Source organism: Lissotriton helveticus, chromosome 1_1, assembly GCF_964261635.1.
Source record: "Lissotriton helveticus chromosome 1_1, aLisHel1.1, whole genome shotgun sequence".
Classification (NCBI taxonomy): domain Eukaryota; kingdom Metazoa; phylum Chordata; class Amphibia; order Caudata; family Salamandridae; genus Lissotriton; species Lissotriton helveticus.
In genome coordinates, this window is record NC_136057.1 from 33,433,103 (window position 1) to 33,457,419 (window position 24,317).

A 24,317-nucleotide genomic window follows, 5' to 3' on the forward strand; every position below is an offset into this window, starting at 1 on the left:
TATGCATCTGTTCTTGGCATAGAGGGCTGCAGAGTGGTACATTTATGAATAGATCGCCATCTGGTGTTGGGCTCGGATGATTGCACTTGTTTTTCTCCTGGAGAAGTCTTTGTCGTCACGGGATCGATGACTCCTCCTCTGGGTGCTAGTGCGCATGGGCATCGGCTCCATCCTTAGATTGTTTTGCCATAGTAGGGTTAGATGGAGTAGTGTAATAGAATACAGAAAGAGATGCCCATGTAAGTGTATCTAAATAAGATAATGTTGGGACAGACACAGGTTTCCGGGGAGGCAGGGAGGGCATGTACCACTCTGCAGCCCTCTATGCCAAGAACAGATGCATACTGGTAAGTAGCATATTCCGTTCGAGGCATATGGGCTGCAGATGGTACATTTATGAATAGATTATACAGCAGTTACCTCCCTAGCGGTGGTCACCCGTGTCTGTCGCAACTGTTTGAAATAAAGTCTTTAATACAGCTTGGCCCACTCTGGCTTGTTGTGTAGCCTGCACATCAACACAGTAGTGTTTTGTGAAGGTATGTGGTGTAGACCAAGTTGCTGCTCTGCATATGTCATCTAGGGGAATGTTGCCTAAGAATGCCATAGATGCTCCTAGCTTACGTGTAGAATGAGCTCTAGGAGGAACAGCTAACGTTCTCTTTGCTTTTATGTAACATATTTGTATGCATCGTACAATCCATCTGGCGATGCCCGCTTTAGAGATGGGATTGCCCTTATGTGTTGGGGAAAACGCTACAAATAGTTGTTTAGTTTTCCTGAAATTTTGTGTCCTTTCTATGTAGTACAATATTGCCCTTTTGACATCTAATGTGTGTAGGGCCCTTTCTGCTACCGTCTGTGGTTTTGGGAAAAAGACTGGTAGTTCCACTGGTTGATTGATGTGAAATGCTGAAATTACCTTAGGCAAGAACTTTGGGTTTGTTCTAAGAACCACTTTATTCTGGTGTAACTGTAGGAATGGTTCTTGTATGGTCAATGCCTGTAATTCGCTTACTCTCCTGAGGGAGGTAATGGCTATAAGGAAGGCCACCTTCCATGTAAGGAATTGTATTTCACACCTATGCATAGGTTCGAAAGGTGGTCCCATTAGTCTGGTGAGTACTATGTTGAGGTTTCAGACCGGGGAAGGTGGTAATCTTGGTGGAATGACTCTTTTAAGGCCTTCCATGAAGGCTTTGATTGCTGGCACTCTAAACAGGGATAGGTGTTGCCTGTTTTGTAGGTACGCTGCTATAGCTGCTAGATGTACTCTGATAGATGTGTACGCAAGATTACATTGCTGTAAGTGTAGTAAATAGCAAATAATCTCTTTTGTTGATACGTCCAGAGGGTTGATGTTATTACTGGTACAGTATACAGCAAACCTTTTCCACTTAGCTGCGTAGCATGCTCTGGTGGTGGGACGTCTCGCTTGCTTAATGATCTCCATACAATTTGGGGGTAGGTCTAAGTATCCAAATTCTAGGATTTCAGGAGCCAGATCGCTAGGTTCAGTTGTTTGGGATCTGGGTGCATTATTTCTCCATGGTTCTGTGTACCGTGTTTAATTACGCGGACGACCTGCAACTCATCTTTTCTCTCAATTCCCCCTCTGCTATCCCCAACTTTCAGGCAGCTATGTCCCACATTCTCCAGTGGATGGGCCACAACCAGTTAAAGTTGAACCCCGGTAAGACGGAGCTCCTCCTTCCCGGTAAGAGCGCCACCTTCTGGGGGCCTCAATTCTGGCCGGCGGAACTGGGCCCCTCTCCCACTCCCGTAGCTTTGGTGAAGAGCCTGGGGGTCACTATTGACTCTGCTCTATCCCTAGGGCCGCAGGTGGGGACCGTGGTCTCGTCCTGTATTTACCAACTGCGCAGGATCAGGAAAGTGGCATACCTCCTTACACCTGAGGCCCTCCTGCAGGTTATCATGGCCCTCGTCCTCTCCCGCCTAGATTTCTCCAATGCGATCTACCATGGTCTGCCTAAAACATCGACGGCTAGACTGCAAGTGGTCCAAAATCAGGCGGCGAGATTGGCCTTAGGGATTCCAAAGTGGCAATCCGCCAGGCCCCTCCTTGTCAAACTCCACTGGCTCCCTGTCATCTCAAGAGCAGCCTTCAAGATCGGCTGCCTCATCTTTAAGTCATTAGCTGGCCCTTGTCCCGTCTTCGTGAAATCCCTCATTAGACCCTACTGCCCATCCCGCAACCTGAGATCCTCTCATCTCCATTTTTTGACTGTTCCCTCTTACAAGCTCTGCAGATCTGGAGGCCGGAGATTTGCATACCTGGCTCCCAAGCTCTGGAACTCTTTCCCCCTTTCTCTTAAAATTTCTAACTCTCTGGCCCTTTTTCGTAAGTCTCTAAAAACTTGGCTTTTTCCTCAATCTGGTTAGTTTCTCTGTCCCCTCTATCTCCATCCAGCGCCAGGAAACCCATGGTGTCAGTGAGCTATACAAGCTTCCCTTACAATACAATACAATACAATACAATACAATACAAGGTGCATGGGTAGAATTCTTAGCTTTTGGTGTGGCACCTGTGAGAGTTGCAGGAGCGTGGTGAACCACGGTTGTCGTGCCCACGTGGGTGCTACTAGTATCATGGTCATTGAGTGTTGTTGCAGCTTTCGGACCACTAATGGGATTAGTGGGAGAGGGGGAAAAGCGTATGCAAATTTGTTGGACCAATTTATCCATAACGCATTGCCCTGCGACAGGTGATGTGGGTACCTGGATGCGAAGCTTTGGCATTTTGCGTTCTGATGAGTGGCAAAGAGATCTATCTCTGGTTGTCCCCATCTTTGGAAGAATGGCTGCAGTATTTGTTGGTGCAGTTCCCATTCGTGTATTTGTTCCGACTGTCTGCTTAAGATGTCTGCTATCTGATTTTGAACTCCTGGTAGGTGTTTGGCTAATAGATAGATGTTTTGAGGAATGGCCCATCTCCAGATTTCCTGCGCTTGTCTGGATAGTTGGAGAGAGTGCCCCCCCCTGTTTTTGAATATAATACATTGCTGTCATGTTGTCTGTTCTGATCAGGACTGCTTTGTTGATAACATGCATTTGAAAGGCTTTCAATGCTAGAAACACTGCCAGTAGTTCTAGATGATTGATGTGCAGTCTTTTTTCCTGCACACTCCATCTTCCTTGTACTGTATATTTCTCCATATGCGCTCCCCATCCGGTGAGCGATGCATCCGCTGTTATTATCACCTGTGGAATTGGTTCTAGGAACGACCGCCCCTTGGCAATGTTTGTTGTGTTCCACCACTTCAGAGAGCGGTGTGTGCGGTCGTCTACCAACACCAGATCTGTAATCTGTCCTTGAGCCTGATTCCACTGTGTCGCTAAGCATTCTTGTAGCGGACGCATCTGTAGTTTTGCATATGGTATTAGCAGTATGCAGGATGACATCATCCCTAATAGTTGCATGAACACTCGCGCTGTTAGTGAGTGTTGTGGTTGGAATCTTTGAATGACTGTGAGAATTGTTTGGATCCTGACTGGATTGGGGTATACTTTGGCTTTTTCTGTGTCTATAGTAGCCGCTAGATATTGTTGAACCTTGCTTGGTTGCAGGTGTGACTTTGTGTAGTTCACCGTAAACCCTAGCTGGTGTAGCAGTTGAATTGTCTTTTGTGTGTTCTGAAGACATTCTTCTTGTGACTTGGCTTTTATTAGCCAGTCGTCCAAGTAGGGGAAGACATGTATTTGTTGTCTTCTTAGGTGAGCTGCAACCACTGCTAAGCATTTTGTTAACACCCTTGGTGCCGTTGTGACACCAAACGGAAGGACTTTGAACTGATAATGTTGTCCTTCTATCACAAACCTGAGGTATTTCCTGTGGGATTTGTGAATAGGGATATGAAAGTAAGCGTCTTTTAGATCCAGTGTAGAAAGAAAGTCCCCTTTCTTCAGTAAAGGAAGTACTTGTTGGAGCGTGACCATTTGGAAATGTTCCGAATTTATGTATGCATTGAGAGGTCTCAGGTCTAGTATTGGCCTTAGAGATCCGTCTTTTTTGGGGATCAGGAAGTATAGGGAGTATACTCCTGTTCCTTGTTGGTGTTGTGGAAACTTCTCTATGGCATGCTTTTCTAGCAGGGATAGTACTTCTTGTTTTAACAGTGTCAGGTGATCTTGTCTCATTGGACGCTGTTTGGGGGGGATGTTTGGTGGGGTAGCTGTGAGTTCTAGGCAATAACCATGTTGGATAATTTGTCTTACCCACTTGTCTGATGTGATGTTTTCCCAGACAGGTAGGAACTGTGATAGGCGTCCCCCGACCGGTGTTATATGGTCTGGGGGAAGCTCTATGAAGTCACTGTTTTGGGGTTGGAGAGTTGCGGTTGTTGTTGTTTCCGCGACTTCTACCCTTGTTGTTGTTACCTCTGTAACTGCCTCTAGAATTACCTCTGGGTGATGTCGGTGTAAAAGAGGTTTGTTGCTGGCTTGTACCTGTATTTTTGGATCCTCCTCTATAGGTGGACCTACGAAAGGAACCTCTTTGGGTTGGCTGTTGCAATGCTCCCATTGATTTAGCCGTTTCCGTATCTTTTTTCATCTTTTCTAAGGCCTCATCTGTCCCTGAGCCGAAAAGTGTTTTCTGATCAAAAGGCTGGTTCAATAATGATGTTTGTACCTCTTGTTTGAACCCTGAAACTCTGAGCCATGCATGTCTCCTTAACATGATGCTTGTGTTTATAGATCTTGCTGCAGTGTCTGCTGCGTCTAGGGCGCACTTAATGGAAGTATTAGTTATTATCTTTCCTTCCTGTATGAGTTGATCTGCCCTCTTTTGATGTTCTTTAGGGAGATGCGTGATGAGTTTTTCTAACTCATCATAATGCGCTCTGTCATACCGTGCAAGTAGCGCTTGTGTATTAGCTATGCGCCAGCTGTTTGCCGCTTGGGATGCTACTCTCTTGCCGGAGGCATCTATTAGCTTCGACTCTTTGTCAGGAGGTGGAGCTTCTCCTGTAGTTAAAGAGTTTGCTCTCTTGCGAGCGTTTGTGACCACTAGTGAGTCTAGAGGAATTTGTCCCTTGATAAATATTGGGTCTTTTGGAGCTGCCTTATATTTTTTATCAATTCTTGGGTTTAATACCCTAGCCCTCACCGGGTCTTTGAATATCTCTGATGTATGATTGAGGAGGCCCTTAAGCATTGGTAGTGTCCCTGATGTTCTTTGTGCAGCAGGTAGTGTTTCTAACAGGAAATCCTCTATTTGAGGTTCTGCATGTAGCTCTACCTTGTGGTATTTTGCTGCCCTATTAATTAGTTGTGCAAAACCAGTATTATCGTCAGGTGGTGAAGGTTTTGAGGGATACAGTTCAGGGTCGTTATCGTTATTTGATCCTACATTATATTGTTCCCATGGATCTGCATCCTCTGGGATTGTGTCTTCATCATCCCTAGGATGTTCTCCCTCTCCTGTGTCACTTTCTACATCTGTTATGGGTGTAGATGGGCGTGTGAGAGGAGTAGCTGGCCTAGTGTGAGGAAGAGGAGAAGAGGGTGTGTCTCTAGGTTGTGGAGAAAGGGGAGGAGTTGTATTCATCCCCATTGTTCTCTTCTTAGGAGGAGTTTTGTCGTCCGACTGTTCATTCTTCCTCTTTTTAGGTAGTTCTGTCACTACCTTGCCAGTTTTTGGATCAATAAACATAGTCTTTTGTTTAGGATCTGTTTGATGCTCCTGTGTAGGTACCGAAGTTTTTGGGTCCGAAAGGTGTTTTTTCTTCTGACTGTCCATTTGTATCTTCGGCACCGAGAATTTATTCGAATCCGATGTTTTCGGTGTCGAAGATGTCTTCGGTGTCGAGGTTATCTTCGACGTCGACGTCGAAGCATGTCTCTGTTTCGACTTCGAGCTTTCCTTTGTATGGAGCCTCGGTGTCGATGTCGAGGTGGGCCGTTTTTCGGATCCACCATGGTGGGAGACCGAGTGTGTCGGTTTCGGTTTCGTTGCCGGGCCCGAAGGCGGGGCGTCTGAAACTCTTTTCGGTTGTCTGACCGGGCTCGAGGGCGGGGTCTGTTTTTTGGTAAAGGGACGTCGTCACTCACGGTTTGATGAACGTCGATTTCCTCGACGTCGGACTCGTCCGCTTGTGACCCCGCCTCGTCCTCCTCTTCTTCCTCTTCTTCGGGATGCTGGTCTTCGAACAGCTCCGGGATTGCTTGTGACTGCATTCTCGATACCTCGTGTCTTTGGGCTCGACGGTTTCTAATCGTCGACTTGGAGGAGAATGCCGCACAGGCTTCACAGTCCCTGGATTCGTGTTCAGGAGACAAGCAGAGGTTGCACACCTCGTGTAGGTCCTTGTGTGGAAACTTAGCACCACACGATGGACATTTTTTGAATGGAGTCCTTTCCATGGACTCCGGGCTGGACTACGTCGAGATGGGCCTCTTGGTCTCGTCGACGTAGCAGTTGGAAATCTTGTTGTTGACGTCGAAACGCGTCGAAATGGAAGTGTAGCCGCGTTCGATAACAATACCGTCGAATTGGAAAGTGAATACGCGCCGAATATAACCTTCTTTGTCGAAGTCGATCCAGAGCGCTTCGATCCTCATCTGAACCCGATGGCGGAAAAAAACAATCTAAGGATGGAGCCGATGCCCATGCGCACTAGCACCCAGAGGAGGAGTCATCGAACTCGTGACGACAAAGACTTCTCCAGGAGAAAAACAAGTGCAATCATCCGAGCCCAACACCAGATGGCGATCTATTCATAAATGTACCATCTGCAGCCCATATGCCTCGAACTAGAAGTTACTGGTAAGTACGGTTAGAATTACTTTTCAGGGTCAGTGCTGGGCTAAAAGATGCAGCACTGGGTTCTCTCCTGATAACAGGTGAGTAAATCGGAATTCGTTGTTCGGCTGATTTCACTTCAGTACAGTATATATAGAGCCACTTTTCTACACCATCCCCTCCCTTCACCACTGTGCAAACACGCCCTCTACTGCGTTTTAAGTTGGGGAAATAATTTCCCTTCAATCCTGAGGGTCCCTAGAGTCCACCTAGCCCACTAGGTACATCCAGTAAGCACCACAGAGCTGCGTAGCAGAGAGATATAAAAAGGGGCACGGCCTGCACCACCTCTCTGCAACGCAGCGCAGTGGCGCATCCTGGAATCACCTGGTGGGCTACTTGGCCCCCATGGTCCCTCAAGATTGAAGGGGAATTTTTTCACCAACTTAAAACGTGCCACAGGGCACACATCACCTCAGGCCCGTCCCTTCCCTTCCCTTCACCACTGAGTAAACGTGCCCTGTGGCCGTTCTAAATTGAGAGATTAAGTCCTCTTCAATCCTAAGGGTCCCTAAGGTCAAACTAGCCCACTAGGTACCTTCAGTAAGCGCCACAGAGAGGTGTAAAAAGGGACATGGCCTCTGAACACCTGTCTGCAAAGCAGCTCTCTGGCGCATACTGGAGATACCTGTGGGCTGTTTGGCCATCAGGGACCCTCAGTATTGAAAGAGAATTAATTCCCCAACATAAAAAGCACCGCTGGCTCGTTTGCACAGTGGTGAAGAAAGGGGGCATGGCCTGAGGTGACATGTCTGCAAACACGCCTTGTGGCGCGTTTTAAGTTCGAGAATGAATTCCTCCTCAATCCTGTGGGTCCCTGGGGGCCAACTAGCCCACCAGGTACCTCCAGTATGCGCCAGGGGGCTGCGTTGCAGAGAGGTGTTCAGAGGCCATGCGGGGTTCGCCATGAGGAGTCCTGGGTTTTCATCGAGGATGCAGTCGACAAAGGGCTGGTGATGCACATGCTATGTCTAGGATGCGTCAAGCAGCGGTGGTTTTGAGGAGACTGCAGGCAGCGATATACAGTCCTGCATTGAAGAGGTGTCACTTAGCTGTCCAGATGTGGAGACACTGGTTCTGCTGGAACCACAGATGGGCTGGCAGAGCACCTTCAGGCCCACTTTCAAGGGTCCAGGACTGAGGAGGCATAACTTGAGATGGCAGGCCTCTGGTAGTGTCCTGGTGCTGGGTGCAAAGTTGTTGTAGCCTGTTCTGCCCCTGAGACTATCATCAGAAGTCCTGCCAACTAGCCTTTGGAGTCACTCTTGTGGCATTGGGTTCAAGTTGTAGGTACAATCCTTCTGACTTAAGGTCGAGTACAGCAGGGTAGCAGAGTGGCAGTCGTTCTTGCAACAAAGCAGAACAGCAATCCTTCATCAGTCAGGTCCAGATCTGTACTGAAGAGTTGGGCTGCTATTTATACTTGCTACCCATTTTGAATTGGACATTTCTAGAGGCGTCCCTGAGGTGTCAAGCAATGACTTCCTCCCTGCCATGGCCCACAGCTTGGCTGAGGATACAAAAGACTAGCAAGAAACCCTTTGTAAGGGAGTTCAGGCAAAGGCTTTTTAATGTGCAAGTGTGGTAGGTGACAGCTCCTCCCCCTCTTTAAGTCAGAGTGGCCCATCCTGCCAACACCTAGCCTCCCTTTATCTCATTGTCTGGGAGCAATACACAAAAACCAACTGCCAGCTACACCTAGCCTAGTCACGTGACCAAGGTACAGGCTCCAAGCATCCAATGGTTAGGACAAGAAAATGACAACTTTCTGAAAGTGTCATTTTCGGATTTGTGACTTAAAACCAGACTTTACCATTAAAGAAGGTTTTAAATTAAAATTCCATAAACACCAAACTTGACATTCCTATCTGCTCCCCATTGAAAGTACCACATCAAATTTAAAATGGGAACCTAATGTTATCCTATGGGAGAGGTAGGCCTCACAGGAGTGAAAAACAAATGTAAGATTTTTTCATTATCAGGGCATGTAAAACTTAAAAGTACATGTTCAACTCTTTAAATACTCTGGACGCTGCCCTCTGGGCTGTGTGGGGCATACCCATAGGGTGACCTTTATGTATTAAAAAAGGGAGGTGTGGGCATGGCAAGAGGTTTATCTTGCCAGGTCCAAATGGCAGCTTCACAATCCACACACGGGTCGCAATGGCAGGCTTGAGATATAATTAACGGGCTGCTTAAGTGTGTGGCACAGTAAGTACTGTAGGCCCACTAGTAGCATTTAATTTACAGGACCTGGGTGCATGTAGCACTTAATAGAGACTTACAAGTAAATTAAATATGCCTATTGGGTGTATGCCAATGTTACCATGTTTAAAGGAGAAAGCACAAGCACTTTAGTACTATTTAGCAGAATCCTAAAGCCAACAAAAACAGGTTCGGAAAACAGGAGGGTGAAGGCAAGCGATAGGAGACGAGCCTTCAGCCCAACATTGCCATTTGTAAACTTATCCAAGGCATGATTCTAGGGCCTGGGGGGACTAGTTTAAATGATGGTTCTACATTACTGCACCAGTCTCCGTCTATCTGCCCCGTTGAGCCCGGCACTCTCACCTCCAGGTTATTCCACCGCCAGTCCCACTGGATAGAAAACAGGATAATGGCAACAACACCCAGCAGGAAACTCAGTATGTTCATTATCGAAGAGGCCAACAGCTAAGGAGAGGGGAGACAAGAAAGGTGATCAGAGGAGAGAAGTGGCAGTGCACTACAGAACACCCCCCATCATCATCATGGGAAGGACGCTAGACTGTGAACGCACAAAATGAAATCATGACTTAGGAACAGCAATAAAGCGAGATTCCGGAATTGCAGAATCCACAGCGTCTGTCCCTGGTCCCACGCTTGCACCCCGTCCACACACTCACCCTGTCAACACTCGCACCCCGTCCACAAACTCACCCTGTCAACACTCGCACCCCGTCCACACACTCACCCTGTCAACACTCGCACCCCGTCCACACACTCACCCCGTCCACACACTCACCCTGTCAACACTCGCACCCCGTCCACACACTCACCCCGTCCACACACTCACCCCGTCCACACACTCACCCTGTCCACACACTCACCCTGTCCACACACTCACCCTGTCAACACTCGCAGCCCGTCCACACACTCACCCTGTCAACACTCACACCCCGTCCACACACTCACCCTGTCAACACTCACACCCCATCCACACACTCACCCTGTCCACACACTCACCCCGTCCACACACTCACCCTGTCAACACTCGCACCCCGTCCACACACTCACCCTGTCAACACTCGCACCCCATCCACACACTCACCCTGTCAACACACTCACCCCGTCCACAAACTCACCCTGTCAACACTCGCACCCCGTCCACACACTCACCCTGTCAACACTCTCACCCCGTCCACACACTCACCCTGTCAACACTCGCACCCAGTCCACACACTCACCCTGTCAACACTCGCACCCCGTCCACACACTCACCCTGTCAACACTCGCACACCGTCCACACACTCACCCTGTCAACACTCGCACACCGTCCACACACTCACCCTGTCAACACTCGCACACCGTCCACACACTCACCCTGTCAACACTCGCACCCCGTCCACACACTCACCCTGTCAACACTCGCACCCCGTCCACACACTCACCCTGTCAACACTCGCACCCCATCCACACTCTCACCCTGGCAACATTCGCACCCCGTCCACACACTCACCCTGTCAACACTCGCACCCCGTCCACACACTCACCCTGTCAACACTCGCACCCCATCCACACACTCACCCTGTCAACACTCACACCCCGTCCATACAACGTGTCCACACTCACACCCTGTTTACACAGTGACCTCAAACCATGGGGGAAGCTTCTGCCACTGGATGCTTTATGGAAGGACAGACTGCATATGCGCAGAGTGCACGCAATTACTCTATGGATGTATTCCTGGCAAGAACAGGCCGCTCACACACTGATGACTATATCTGCTTTGGTAACAAGCCTGGCAAGGACAGCCTCCTCAGACACTTGATTTTATCTGTAAGGGTACGGGTCCGAGCCTGGCAGTGACAGGCTGCTCACACACCGATAAATAATAATAATAATCCACATTTGGAAAGCGCGAACAATCACTCGTAAGGGTTTCCGGGCGCTGGGGGCCGTCAGGAAGATTAAGCAAGCTATTGCCCAGAGTCACATGGTGCTGGGCTAATCCGCCACCGGTGCCAGGGATCAAACCGTGATCCCCAGATTCCAGCGTCAGTCGCCCTGGCAGCGGCTACCTATCTTGATGAAAGCACCAAGGTGATGTGTGGAATGATTGCAAAAGTCTCTTCCAATGGAAAATGCTCAAACCACACTCCAATCTATCATGTCTTCCCTAGTTTAGCACTCCAGAAAGAGGTCATCCATATGTAAATCACTTTGGTCCTGCTCCAATGGAAAGAGTCCAGTTTGAATTGCCAGGTCAGGTCCCCTTGAAATGGGAACGCAAACAAACTCAGATACAGATGGCTTTTTCTGCACAGGAGTAGGCCTGGCCGGGTTGTCTAGTCGCACACAAGGACAGTATCTATATTGACGACTACTTGGTAGGCAAGTACTGATGAAGAACTATTTTTATAGAGCTTACTCTCCCCTATGTTGGGCCCTGCAGCACTTGCCGACATGGGCAGAAGGCTACGTTTGGTTGGAAGGGTACTTTCTTTTAAATCCTATGTGGATAATATTTCTTGTTGTGTGTGATGACCACCGGGGTGCGATTATCATATTATTGGGCACAGCGCTTAGCAGTATGGAGGATGAAGACGTGTGAGCAAGATGAGCACTTTATGATTTTCAGTAAGCTGCCAGCTCTGAGTAGCTCTGCAGAACTCTTTACGTTCATTCTTATGAATTCACTAAGCTGTTTGCTGCATTGGGTTGTTCAAACAGAACTTTTGCTTAACCCCTCCGCTGCGCTGAACGTTCCGCGCTGGTGCGTAACGTTCTATTGCGCGGGCGGGCCCGCGACGTTCAACGGACGTGCGCAGCACTACCGAGGTAGTGCACGCGACGTCTGCTGAACCTGCGCAGCATTAAAGGGGTTAAAGTTTTATTTTTGGTTCTGAGCAGGCCTGGTTGGAGAGAGAAGTGGAGGGTGGATCAGCTGGGATGGACTTTGTTAGTATCATCCTATGTCTGGAGGTCATTGTGTGATGGAAAGAAGAAGTCAGTGTCTAGCCAGCTGGGACTTGATGTGTTGGATTCCATGCCCGTTCATTTGGTAATGGCTGGTTTGTTGACCGGTACAGTACTGGGTGATGCACAAGACCTGTAACAGATACATCTTACAGGAGTCGAAAATAATTAAGCTACCATTGACTGCCAGCCACTGCGTTTCATGGTATTAGTAATAGTGTGCCAGAAGTGTTACATTTGAATTCACTTAATCTTATAAAGCCCAGGCTAGCCATAGGTCTTCTTCGCTGATCTGGACATAAAAATTACTTTGCTGGTTGGCTTGTTCATGTCGGTGGGTTGTAAGCTGAAGACTGAACGTGAAGGTGTGAATGTTTTTCCGGGTTCCATACCTTGGTTGTGGGAAGATCTAGTTATTTTTAAAACAGCCATGTTTCTACCTGTCTTCTGAAGATTATATATGCTCCTGCATGCTCTGAATGTTAGCTGGTGGTGAGCACCATCGCTTGGCAGCTTGCACGGAGGACGCCGCGCCTTCTACGGACCTCTTATGGTACGGTGATATGATGAGAAGTGGTGCAAGCCTGCAGCGCAGTGCTCCGTTTGTATTGCTTGAAAGTAGCTTGTAAATATAGCAGTCCTTTTCCTTGGGAGGCTCCGTGGACAATGCAGGGTGCCCTAAACATTGTCCTTTTAGCTATAGGAGTGATGCATGACTGGAGTCATACGTTCTCCTAGGCGAAGGCGGAGAAGACGTCTTACAGCGGCATTTTGGATTAGCTGGATTTTCCGTATGATGAATCTGGGTGAACCGAGGTATAAATACAAAAAGACCTGGTCTGCAAAAGGCACCTTTCTTCAGGCTATACACGATAAGCGGAGGTCGGGATTCCCAATCTTTAGTTCCCATATACGCCTCTCTTTACGGTTATGAGGTAGTAACCTCCCGCTTTTCCCTTAAATTTCTTTTAAAAATACAGACGTTTTTATAGATGGCAGTTCCCACATTTTTACCCCTGACTAACATACAGTATGATTGCTGTGAATGGTGCACACAATTTAAGCATAACATTTAAAAAAATGTGGAAAAAATGTCAACAAGGCAAGGTGGCCCCCTCACGTGGGGCAGGATTCACAGAATGAATTTAAGACTCAATCCTAAACTTACTACTATTTTGGTATTCACAGAATGAACTTACTACTTTTGGCATTCACAGAAGTTAGGATTTTGTCTTAAGTTTGTCTTAGGACAAAATTCAAGACAAAATCCTAACTTCTGTGAATACCAAAAGTAGTAAGTGCATTCTGTGAATACCAAAATAGTAGTAAGTTTAGGATTGAGTCTTAAGTTCATTCTGTGAATCGGGCCCGTGCTCACCACCAATTGAGCAAGCTGGTTGGATCTCGCCAGCTTTGTCCTCTTTTATCATCATTGGTAGCCATCTTGCCTTAAAGAATAATAATAGCGCCCAAAACCAAAAAACAAAATAAGGTGCTGTGAAAAGAGTGAGATGAATAAATGAATCACATCCTATGATGCAACCATGTGAATCTAAAATTGAACAAAGTTGCACTTAACTCAATATCAACTTTATTATTTACTGTGCACTTTTATTCAAAATTAAGAACGGTTGCCTATCATGCATACCGCTATACTGAGCCAACATGTTTCATTGCCACGATGATTTGAGGGCAAATTCTTCAGGGCAAAAAGGTCGCCGGGCACCAGTACTGGACACTTTAAATAACTTTTTCCGGGAAACTAAATGAGCCACTATTCCTCGTATCAGCTCTTTTCCATAGGTCACACCAAAGACTCCATATGCGAGTCCTCTCAGTGGATTAACACTCTACGGTTGTGTCAATCGCCCGGGCCTCACGGAGCACTTCGTCTCCACCGTGGTATAGCCTGCTGGCATAGTCAAGCTTGGAGATCCCGAATGTGAGTAAAACTTGTTGCTTTTGTTGGTATCCTAGGTATATGAGAATGCGACAAAGGGTTTTCATTGTGTACGAAAGCACTCCCAGTGATGTTATTGACGTAAGATCAAGGACAGGTCTGAATCCATGCTTACACCTAGGTTTCTGACTTCTCTTGATGTTGTTGGAGGAACCTGGAGTTCCTTGGGCCGTATGACGATACGTTATAATTTTTGTCATTGTTTTCATGTCAAAATCTCGTGCTTCGCGATGTTGAAATTTAGGTTGTTTCTAGTTATCCTTGTGTTTATGGCGTGAAGGCAGGTGTCAGGTTTTGAGTTAAAGAGGTGTTCTAAGCCACCTATTTTTAGAAGGTATTGCAAGACGGATCCCTCGGCATATAGGCCGCTTACCATGATAAGCTCAGATGTGAAGGTCCTGTCCGAGCTGCTGGCTGCCCGCTTTAACCCATTTATGGCCAGCCAGGTTCCCAAGGACCAGTGTGGGTTTATCCTGGGGTGCAACTCTGGGCTGAACCTCAGGCGCTTGTCCCATGTCATGCATGAGGTCGAGCAGGAAGAGAGGGAAATGGCTCTGGTCTCGATTGACCGGGAAAAAGCCTTTGACACAGTCGACTTGAGGTGCTGAATGTCATGGGGTTTGGGCCTCAATTTCAGGGCTAGATCCGTCTTCCTTTCGCCAAGCCCAGTGTGTCGGGAATCACTTGGGATCCTGTTACGAATCCTGGACAATTTCAGGGCTTTGTCAGACTGCAGATTAATTGTGGTAAGTCCCTGTTGCCCCCACCAGCGGCTTTAGTTGGGACTCCTGCGGAGACCCTGCCGGATGTTGGCTTGTGCTAGGAGTTAGCACAATTTACGTACTTGGGGGTAATGGTTGCGCACACTAAGGTGCCGCAACAATGCCTTACCACAGGGAGAGTATTGGACTTGCTGAGAGCTTCAGTTGCCTTATGGAACACTCTACTGCTGTCACTATTGGGCCAGATGGCCATCTCCAAGGTGGTACTCCTGCCACGCTGCTTTTATGTCATTCAGAACTCCATTTACTCTCTGCCCACCAGGGTGTTTAAAGAGTTAGATTACATCCTTGCTTCTCTGCTCTGGGTCAGTAGACATAACAAAGAGGCCTTGTCCACCCTGACATAGTGCTAATAGGCTGCTGGCCTGGACGGGTCGTGTCTAGACCTGTGTTATTACACCGTTCAGATGCAGCACGTTGTTCCATGGCTCGACCCTGGGGACAATTGGGAGAAATGCTTGCTGTCTGGGCTGGTCTATGTAGGGCAGCTACCGGTGCCTCTGGTGACTTTCCATTTGTGGTGCAGCAGACGGCGCAAATCTGGCAAAGGTTAGTGACCGTGGTGTTGAGAACTGCCCCCTTCCACCATGACTTGCCAGTGTGGACACTGGCACCAGTCTGACAAATGGCTAAGAAAATGTCCTCCCAGGCCTGGATGGATGACCGGGACACTTCTTGCACTACCCTGGCGGAAATGGCCACGTAGACATGAACCACCTTCCCATGGCGCTGGGGGAGTCTTCCACTTTGGAAGCCCTGCTCACCTGTGGATCAGGCAGGCACTTGATATCCTGGTTGTATAAAGCCTTAAGAGCAGATGTTGTGGGCGGCCAGTTGTGGGGACGGGGGAAAGGGAGGTGGACCTGGATGCGCCTTCGGCGATGCAGACTGGGCGCGCGCCTGCTCACATACAGTGTCATGCAATGCCTGCTTTAAACTGGTACATTATAATTTCCGGCAGAGCACTTTCCTGATCCCCGCAATTCTCCATTGCAGGCCCACATTGATAGTTGCTCCAGATGTGGACCTAATAGGGCTGACTTTCTTGACCTGGCCTGGGGCTGTAGAGCAGCGCATGACTTCTGGGACTTGATGGTGTGTGAACCTAGAAGGGCAACCTCAATGCAGGTATTGGTGACCCCACAATGCTGTTTGTTGGTAGACGTTCAAAGGCTTGAAGGTCACAAGATGGCCTATAAATTCTTGCAGCAGACGCCGGTACTTGCCGGACACAGGGTGGCCATCACCTGGATGGAACTGTGGGCTCTGAAATTGTCCACTAGTGCATGGATGTGGCTGAATGGTCGTTAGCAGAAGAGAACCACATGACGTTTAGCAAGAGGGATGAAAATGTGGAGGAGAATACCATTGTGTGCCGAGAGCCAAGAGATGGGCGCTTAACCCCTGCGTGTGCACCGGGCAGTGAGGACAGTGAAGACCCTGAATAAGGTCTCACCACTGGTTGTGACTTTTGGGTGGGGATTGGGTGAATGTCGGTCATCGACTGGTGTGCTTGGCATGTGTTTGCCTATCATGACCTGGGGGTGCTGCCCCCCCTTATCTGCTTCCTGCATTCTGTGACTGATATCTATACCGCTGCAATGTTTAATTCATGTAAAATGGAAAAATAAAGTAAAAAAAAAAAGAAGGAATTGTGAGTCATCTGCATAGCTATAACCGGGAAGGTTGAACGATTGAATCAGGTTTGATGAGGCCATTGGGCAGATGTTTACGAATATCAGGAGGTGCGATGGACACAATGTTGGGTGTGAGGAGCTGATGTGAAAGTTGTAGTTAAACCACACTTTGTCTCTGAAGTAGGAAACAATCCATTTGGGGCGTTCCCGGCAGGGACAAGCACGTTACATACTTATGGCCGCAGCTACATTGGTGCACGCCTGTGCGAGACAGGCTTGTCCGACAGTGGTGGCTGTACTCGAATGGATGTGTACCTGGCAAGGACCTTACCTGTGCCAGGGCACGACTGGCAGGGACATGCCGGTCACATACTGCAGACGTTATGTGTACTGCAGCATGCCTGGCAATGACCTGCTAGGCATTGGTAAGCAACAGAGGTCCAGCAGGATCAGGAGGCAGGGGCCATCTTCATCTATGGTCAGGTGTGTGGCATGTATGATTTGCCATGTATAGATAAACACAGAGAATCCACAAAAAAGTGTGTGGGTGGTCCATACAGTGGTGGGGAGCACACAGTGTTTTTTAAATACCCCTCCACACCAAAAGGACCCTTGGTGTCATGCTTCATCATTGGGGTCTTTGCATCCCTCTACGGGATGCGGCGTGCTGCTAACCTGCGACTACACGGCATCACTTTTTATGCTATGTGAGGTTTGGAGGGTATGGGTAAGTGGTGGGGTTCGAAGCGACTTAAGTGATGTTTAAAAAGGAACTGCGGCGTAATGTGAGGTTATGCATGATGTGATGTTCTGAATGGTAGTCGTGCAGGAGATTATTGCCGTTGATGTGATCTTGAAGTTGTGTGTAAGCTGCTCATTTGATGACCTTGCAGGGGAGTGACATTCCAGTAGTCGGCGACAGTCTAGTGTGGGTTTCTGCAGAAACAGGAGGATCTGGCCTGCCGAAAGGGCTTCTGGGAAGATGCCTTAAATGAGGAAGGAATGGACGAGGACAGAGATTTGTATCAATATTTTTTCCCAAATTTCCAAGTTGGGGAGTTAGAGCTTCTCTAGACATGCACTTGACAGTGTGAAAGACTGGACAGAAACTGGTGACTTCTTAGAGACAGGCTTGTCAGATACTGGTTATTGTATCTACACGCGAGTGGGTATTACAAGAAGAGATGAAGACATACATGACCTTATTAGCGTCCTTATTAGAGACCAATAGTATCCAAGCTATTTTCACCCTAAGATTTTGCCACTAGCACTGCTGCTGTGATGGATTCTCAAAGCTCTCAAATTTCCTCTGTCCCAGGAACTATCCAGATGCAATGATTGACACAATATTAAGACCTATAGATGTACGATGATGTAGACACCAAAAAGTGGTTAGGAATAGTGCACCGACTTTTTGTAACCCGTCTCTGATTTTGAGGTGCAACATATGTACTAATAGTCCACTCTCAAAATAATATGGCAGGTCAGTATTGGCGACCCCCTGTGATTGACTACAAACACAAGAATTGAGGTGATTTTAATGACTGGCTATCATTTTATTCATATTATCAGAATTAGAATTAATGAAATTCCTATAGGTTTCAATTGTACCTTCAGCTCCAGACAGAATTTCACCCAAAGGTCATAAAGCAAGTCAGCCATTCTTACCTCTCTCAATTTTTTACATTAAAAGTGCTTACTTTTACTGTTTGTTATGCCTTTACACGTTTTTTTTTTTTTTTACTGTAAAGCGCTCTGATACCCGCAAGGGTCTTGTTCGCACTGTATAAAACTTTCAAAATAAAATAAATAAATTCAAGCAAGGTTCTTATTTGAGTGTATTTAAATTACAAAATAAATTGTATCTTGTAGGTTTTCCTCGCACTGTTAATGGTTTATTATACAATTTGATTGTGTAAGTTGAAAAATCTCAAACATTTCCTGATGTAAATTTCACTATGGAGGAACAGACCGTTTTACAATTTTTTTTTTTTTGTTAAAATACATTTCCACATGCCAAACTTTTGAGGTCAGGGCAAAGAGAAAGAGTAATTGTGATGATTTGTGGGGAAGTGGCATTACGGATTGTGAAATTTATAAAGAAATAAAATAAAATCAGTTATAGGATTACGTCAATTTGATTTGCTCATCATGCATTTCATTGAACCATCTTTCCTAAACAATACATAATCAAAAATAGCTCAAATATACTGAGTGAAATGTTTGTGTCACAGAATAATGGTCCACGCTTACCCAACCAGGATCCTTCAGACTCTGAGAAAGAATGTAGAAAACTCCAGTCACGATTAACTGCAAAAGAAAAGACACAAAGTGAGGGTCAATGAAGGGATTAGAAGACAGTAATGAAAAAATAACTATTTGTTTTTTATAACTGGTTCGAGTCTGGTTCGAGCAGTTTGCACGTCTTCTGCAGTCTGATGTTAGTTTACTTGGGTCACTCAGGGTGGCACAGTAAGTGCTGAAAGCCCTGGTACTCCTTTACCATCCATGCCCGGGGTATCCCCGGTAAGATATACTACGGGCTTAATAGGGGAGCAAAGTCCTTGTCAATTGGGGTTGCTAATTTACACATGACAGTTTTAGGGAGAGAGCACTGGCACCATCAATGCTGGAGAAAAAGGTGCGGACCTCACCAACCAAAAAGGACACTTTCCTACAAGTATCTCTAGGGTCCCCTGGTGTCTCGATAATGAAAACTAGGACTAGTGTTCGCTGTCGCCTCCTCGTGCGCACAGGGCTCAGGCTCTCATCCGTTTTCAGGCTAAGTGTTCTTGAGTGTGTAGACTCGGTTGAGTTGCATTTCCTGTGAGTTGCAGAGGCAGCACTGCTGAGTAAATCCTTCGATTATGAGCTTGTCATTATGCCTGAGCTAGGGCAAAGGCTAGTTTTTTTTCTCTCGAATTTACAAATGGCAGATTTTTTGGAGTGGGTTGGTGTATTATTTTAGTGCTCTCTGTACCTCACTCATTTCCCAATCTGGGGCTGCTTTAAACTTGCAGCACAAATTTACTTCATTGCACTAGGCGCAACTTTTAAAAGGTGCACCCGGTGCAATGAAAGAAAATGCACCATATGATGATGAATGCGCGGTCCTCAGGTCAGCCGCAAACCCACGCTGCCCCGGGGGGGGGGGAGCGCATTCATGCGAAAAACGGAGCGGCTACTTTAAAGCTGCTCCACGTTTTCACAGTGCTGGCACCAACTCATCTACACTTCGAAGGGGAATTAGAACATTGGAATGTTGGGCGCTCCACTGAAAACAATGGAGTGCTCCGGGCTTATAATGGCTGGTATAAGCCCGGAGCTCCAACATGCCAATGTTTCGTTGTTCACTGCTCTGCCTGTGAACAAGGGCTTCAGGGAGCCTGAGGGGATTCCAATTCCCTCCCGCTTCCATAAGGCTTTGGTTTTTTTTGTTACAACATTCTGCCCTCTAGTGGCAGAATGTTCTAACAGCCTTATAGCCCTTCGTAGCTGGGCTATACCGGCTATTAAAGTCCCACTCCCTTGTTAAAGGCCCTCGCCTTCGGCTCGGGCCTTTAACGCTGGAGAGGGCCTTTAATATAGCCTTATAGCCCGCCGTAGCGGGCTATACCGGCTAATAAAGGCCCACTGAATCGTTAAAGGCCCAAAACAGCGGGACTTTAATAGCCGGTATAGCCCTGCTACGAAGGGCTATAAGGCTATTAGAACATTCTGCCACTAGAGGGCAGAATGTTCTAACAAATTAAACAAAGGGTTCTCGAAGCTCGAGGGGATATAAATCCCGCTGGAACTTCGAGAAGCCTTTGTAGAACATTGGAATGTTGCTCTGCGGGCCTTTACCAGCCCGTAGAAGCAGGGAGCACTCCATTGTCTGCAATGGAGCTCCCAACATTCCAATGTTCTAATAGCCGGTATAGCCCACTACGGCGGGCTATAAGGCTATATTAGACATCACCTTGCATGCCCGTGCAGTTAGTTAATGCACCCGCCTGCAAGGGGATGGACCCCATTTCCCCCTCCAGAGAGCCGCACTCAGGGATTGCAGTGAGTGTGCACCATCTTTTAGGTGGCACACTGTCATTGTGCCTCCTGAGAGCTTCTTTGCCTCTACTCCTGCATCCGTAATACGGCGGAGGTGCAGAGGCAAAGGGATTCCCAAATTTGCATGGGGCCTGCCCTCATGCCAAGGAGGGAACGCCCCCTGAAGATAGCACTGGTGCTTTATGTACGCTCGCGCAATCGGTATTACTGAAGGGGCCGCACAAGCATCTACAGCCCCTTCTGTAACACTAAAGTGCCCCGGGGAGCGCAAAGTGGGTGCAAATGCCCATTTCGACCCCGGGGCACAGTGTAATATGGCCCCAGTAGGGCTGTTAAGGATGCCTCATGCATCGAAGGCAAGCCCTCCTTACAGGTTTTACTGAGAGGGTACGCTGCTGGGGAGGAGATGCCAGCAGATGATACGTCACAGTAAGAAATGCGTCTTTGGAACTTTTTATGGACGTTTGGGGGATTCTGGAACCATTGGAAGGGTCCAAGCAAGGGGTTGATCTTGCCTCGCTTGTTATCTCTGGTGAGCAGGAGATCAGCCATGTTTTGTATCCACCGAGGTGGTTGAGCTCGATGGCTGAGAAGTCACAACTATTGCAGACATACAACCAGTTCGACACTACAGCATTCACAATGGCTCCTTTCTTTAGAAAAATCAAGGGATTTCAAAGTAGACTTGGTTACAACAGCTCATCAACTCTTGAGCTAGGCCGCTTCAATGCTGAGGACTCAGTCGAGGGTGTGCCTTTATCCATCAAAAATTCAATAAAAAGATATTAAAAAAACCAAGTTGAGGACAAATGAACCTTTGGCCTTCCAACCCTGGAAAGAACCATGTGTGAAGAAAGAGCCCACGGTTCCCCTACAGAACATCTCACTGGAGTTTTGGTATCAACTCCTGAACCTAGAACCTCTTCCCTGGTGGCTATGGGGCACCCCCAACTGGACACCAGTCTTACTCAGAGTGAACTTAAGAATGGTACATAGGGGGACAAGAGAGGGTACAGCTGGTGACCTCATGGTGCTGGCGAGAAGTGTCACGAGCGCTGAAGATGGGCGTAAGGGTATCGTTCATAAGGCTTCAGCAATGGAAGGTGTTGTTATTGAACTATGGAGTCATGGGTTTGTTGAAAGCCAAATTTAGTAGCAGGTCTTTACTATCTGTTGAGCTCTACTGGCTGCAAGTGACGCATGGAGGACCTCGAAGAAAAGGGAAAAGGCAAATAACTTCAGAGGATCAGGACACCATTTGCTCTCAGTTTATCTGGAGGCCACTCTCCTCCCCATCCAAGGTAGTAGATACAACTGGGAAGCAAGGGGTGAGAAAAGGACACTTGGAAATAGACCCTCGACAGCTGTAAAGTAGAACAGTGTCTGTCAGTAACAACTCTCATGAGGAAACAAAGGGCAAGAATGTGCCAGATTCACACAAAAAATAAATAAACGATCCGCGCCTGTTCGTTATCGACTTGCTAACATTCATAAGGGGTTCTAGTGGATTGCAGTTAAATGTTTCCACGTGTATTTCTGGGAAACCTTTGCGAATTTACGATTACTCACATGCAGAGGCGTTTTAACATGCGCACTTGTTCATAAAGTCGAACAGGGATGTGGGCGTTGCCTCACCATGTATCAGATGCATTTTGTTTCTCAACAGGAAAATATATTTTCTTCAAGGATAAACCCCTCTCCCTACACTTCACCAGTGTTGGGAGTGTTCTGTCCCTAATCACACCCTCAACAAGATTTATTGCTGCCCTTGACAGGAGTATGGTATCTCCAATGTTTTGTAAGGCGGAGTGGGTCCGGGAGAGGTTTGTGAATACCGACACATGTCTACGTTTGTGGGTGTGCCCACACTTTCATAGTATACCCTCTGGGAACACCCACCGTCTGCCCATGCCAGTGGGAGTAGATTTACTCATGTTAAAATCTAAGTGTAAGTATTTTTAAGAGTATAAAACTACTTTTTATTTATTACAAAAGCTGTTTAACACGTATTTAAAACGTCTATATGCAGGTGTAAGCTGACCATACATGTGCAAAATATTTCTTGGACCTAGTCCAGAGGATCACATTACTAAAATATCTGCTTTAAATAAAATTTCTACCTACACTAATTTCGAGCTCCATTTAACCCCACTATGGAAAGCAGTTCAAATAAATCTACTAAGTCTTAAAATATGCAGGATGCAAGTTTGGCTGGATTTAGAAAGAATTAAATATAGGCAGAACTTTTTATGGATAGATGTGTGCCAGGTGGAGATTTTGGCAGGTTATAGCTTGGAGGATATATTTTCTAAAATGTTTTTTCTGTCAGAGGGAACACGCCATTGATGCATTAGATGGCCCTGCCAAGGAATGCAATGGGACAAGTACGTACCATGAAACATTATGTGTTTTTACTTCTACCTTTAATTCCACGCCTTTACTTCGACCACTTACTTTAGCTTACCTTAACGTCTCCAACTTTATCTTCCATCCCAATGAAAACTAACCCGAACTTAAATGTATTTAATGAAGTTCAAACATAGAATACCCTAGATTATAACCTTGTTAACCCATTGCTTATTGTATTTAAATAATTTACATCTATTTAACTTGCGTACTATTGCATTAAAGCTTATGCTAACCCTACATTAACATAATTATACACTTTATGCAAACCCTAACTTTATATATTTTATACATATTTGTTTTTAACTTAATGCTATTCAATTACGAAACATAACCTTAACTGTAAATTACACTGATTTTATATTTAAATAGTTACATTAATAGTTAATTTTAAAACTAAGCCCAACTCTACATTATAATTCAATGAATTCCAGCCATTCTAGGTCTGAGACCTAAAAGTAAACCTTAAATTATGTCCTATTACTTTAGTCATTTTAAACCATAATACTAAATTGTACATACCGTAAAAGTAATTTTCCTGATGTTTTGTGCAAAGTCGCGGTGTATCTTTAAAAATGCAAACTAAGAAAAGTGCTGTTCAGTTAGTGCAAGGAAGTAAATGCCAAATAAAAGTAAAGATGCTAAATTAAACGTTGATTAGTGTATGAGCTCTGGTTTGGAACCCAAATCAACTCATTTGTGTGCTTGCCTTCCAGTCCCACCCATGACTAGATAATCTTTATTCCAGAGAGAGGCTCCACTTGTCCACCCCAGCATTTCCTGGAGTCACATGCTGGATCTGATCTCCTACAGATCTGGAGTTGATCAGGGATACAGACAAGCCTCTCCCTGGAGTGGGAACCTGCAAAGCTTTCTCAGAGCCTCTCCCTGCAGGGATTCTGCATTGCTGCAGCCTTTCCATACACACTTGCCAATTTCTGAAGCCCTTAGACTGTGCTTTCCTTGGGTATTTCTGGTCATCACCAGAGTTCTGCTTGTGTAAAGTGCCAGTGGGGGCAGAGGCCTGCTCGGAAGAGCGGTGGGGATTTGCCATAGGCTGTACTATGCGGTTCAAAAGGGGGTGGTGATGAACGGAGCATCTGAACCAATCAAACACTCACACCCAGTCAACAGATCTGGGTTTAATCCATCACCGTTCTTTAGCCCAATCTGCCACCCCAGTTCAGACATGGCCATATGCAAATCAGTCTGACCCTGTGCCTCATGGGAACAGTCCAGACCGAACTGCCAAGCCATGTTTTCCCTGGACTGAAACAAGCATCCGAGGACCGGTTTCTGGCATTTCAGCCGTCTTCAGCCCGGCTTGCTTGAATCCAGTGGCAAAGTGAGCAAGGGACTCACGTCTGAGCATACCCTGCCAACTTATGGCGAACAAAACCCAGATCTGTTGACTGGGTGTGAGTGTTTGATTGGTTCAGATGCTCCGTCCATCACCACCCCCTTTTGCACCGATAGGCTGTACT

At 46.8% G+C, this 24,317-nt stretch overlaps 1 protein-coding gene across 1 annotated transcript in view; it reads right to left on the reverse strand.

Moving 5' to 3' along the window:
• Positions 1–24,317, reverse strand: part of LOC144757594 (uncharacterized) — a 97,799-nt gene that overhangs the window by 5,329 nt on the left and 68,153 nt on the right. The window contains exons 5-6 of the mRNA XM_078646388.1: positions 18,634–18,690; positions 9,395–9,496 (exon numbers count right to left, since the gene is read on the reverse strand). Of these exons, the coding sequence (XP_078502514.1) occupies positions 9,395–9,496; positions 18,634–18,690 (159 nt within the window). The remainder of the gene's footprint in view (positions 1–9,394; positions 9,497–18,633; positions 18,691–24,317) is intronic.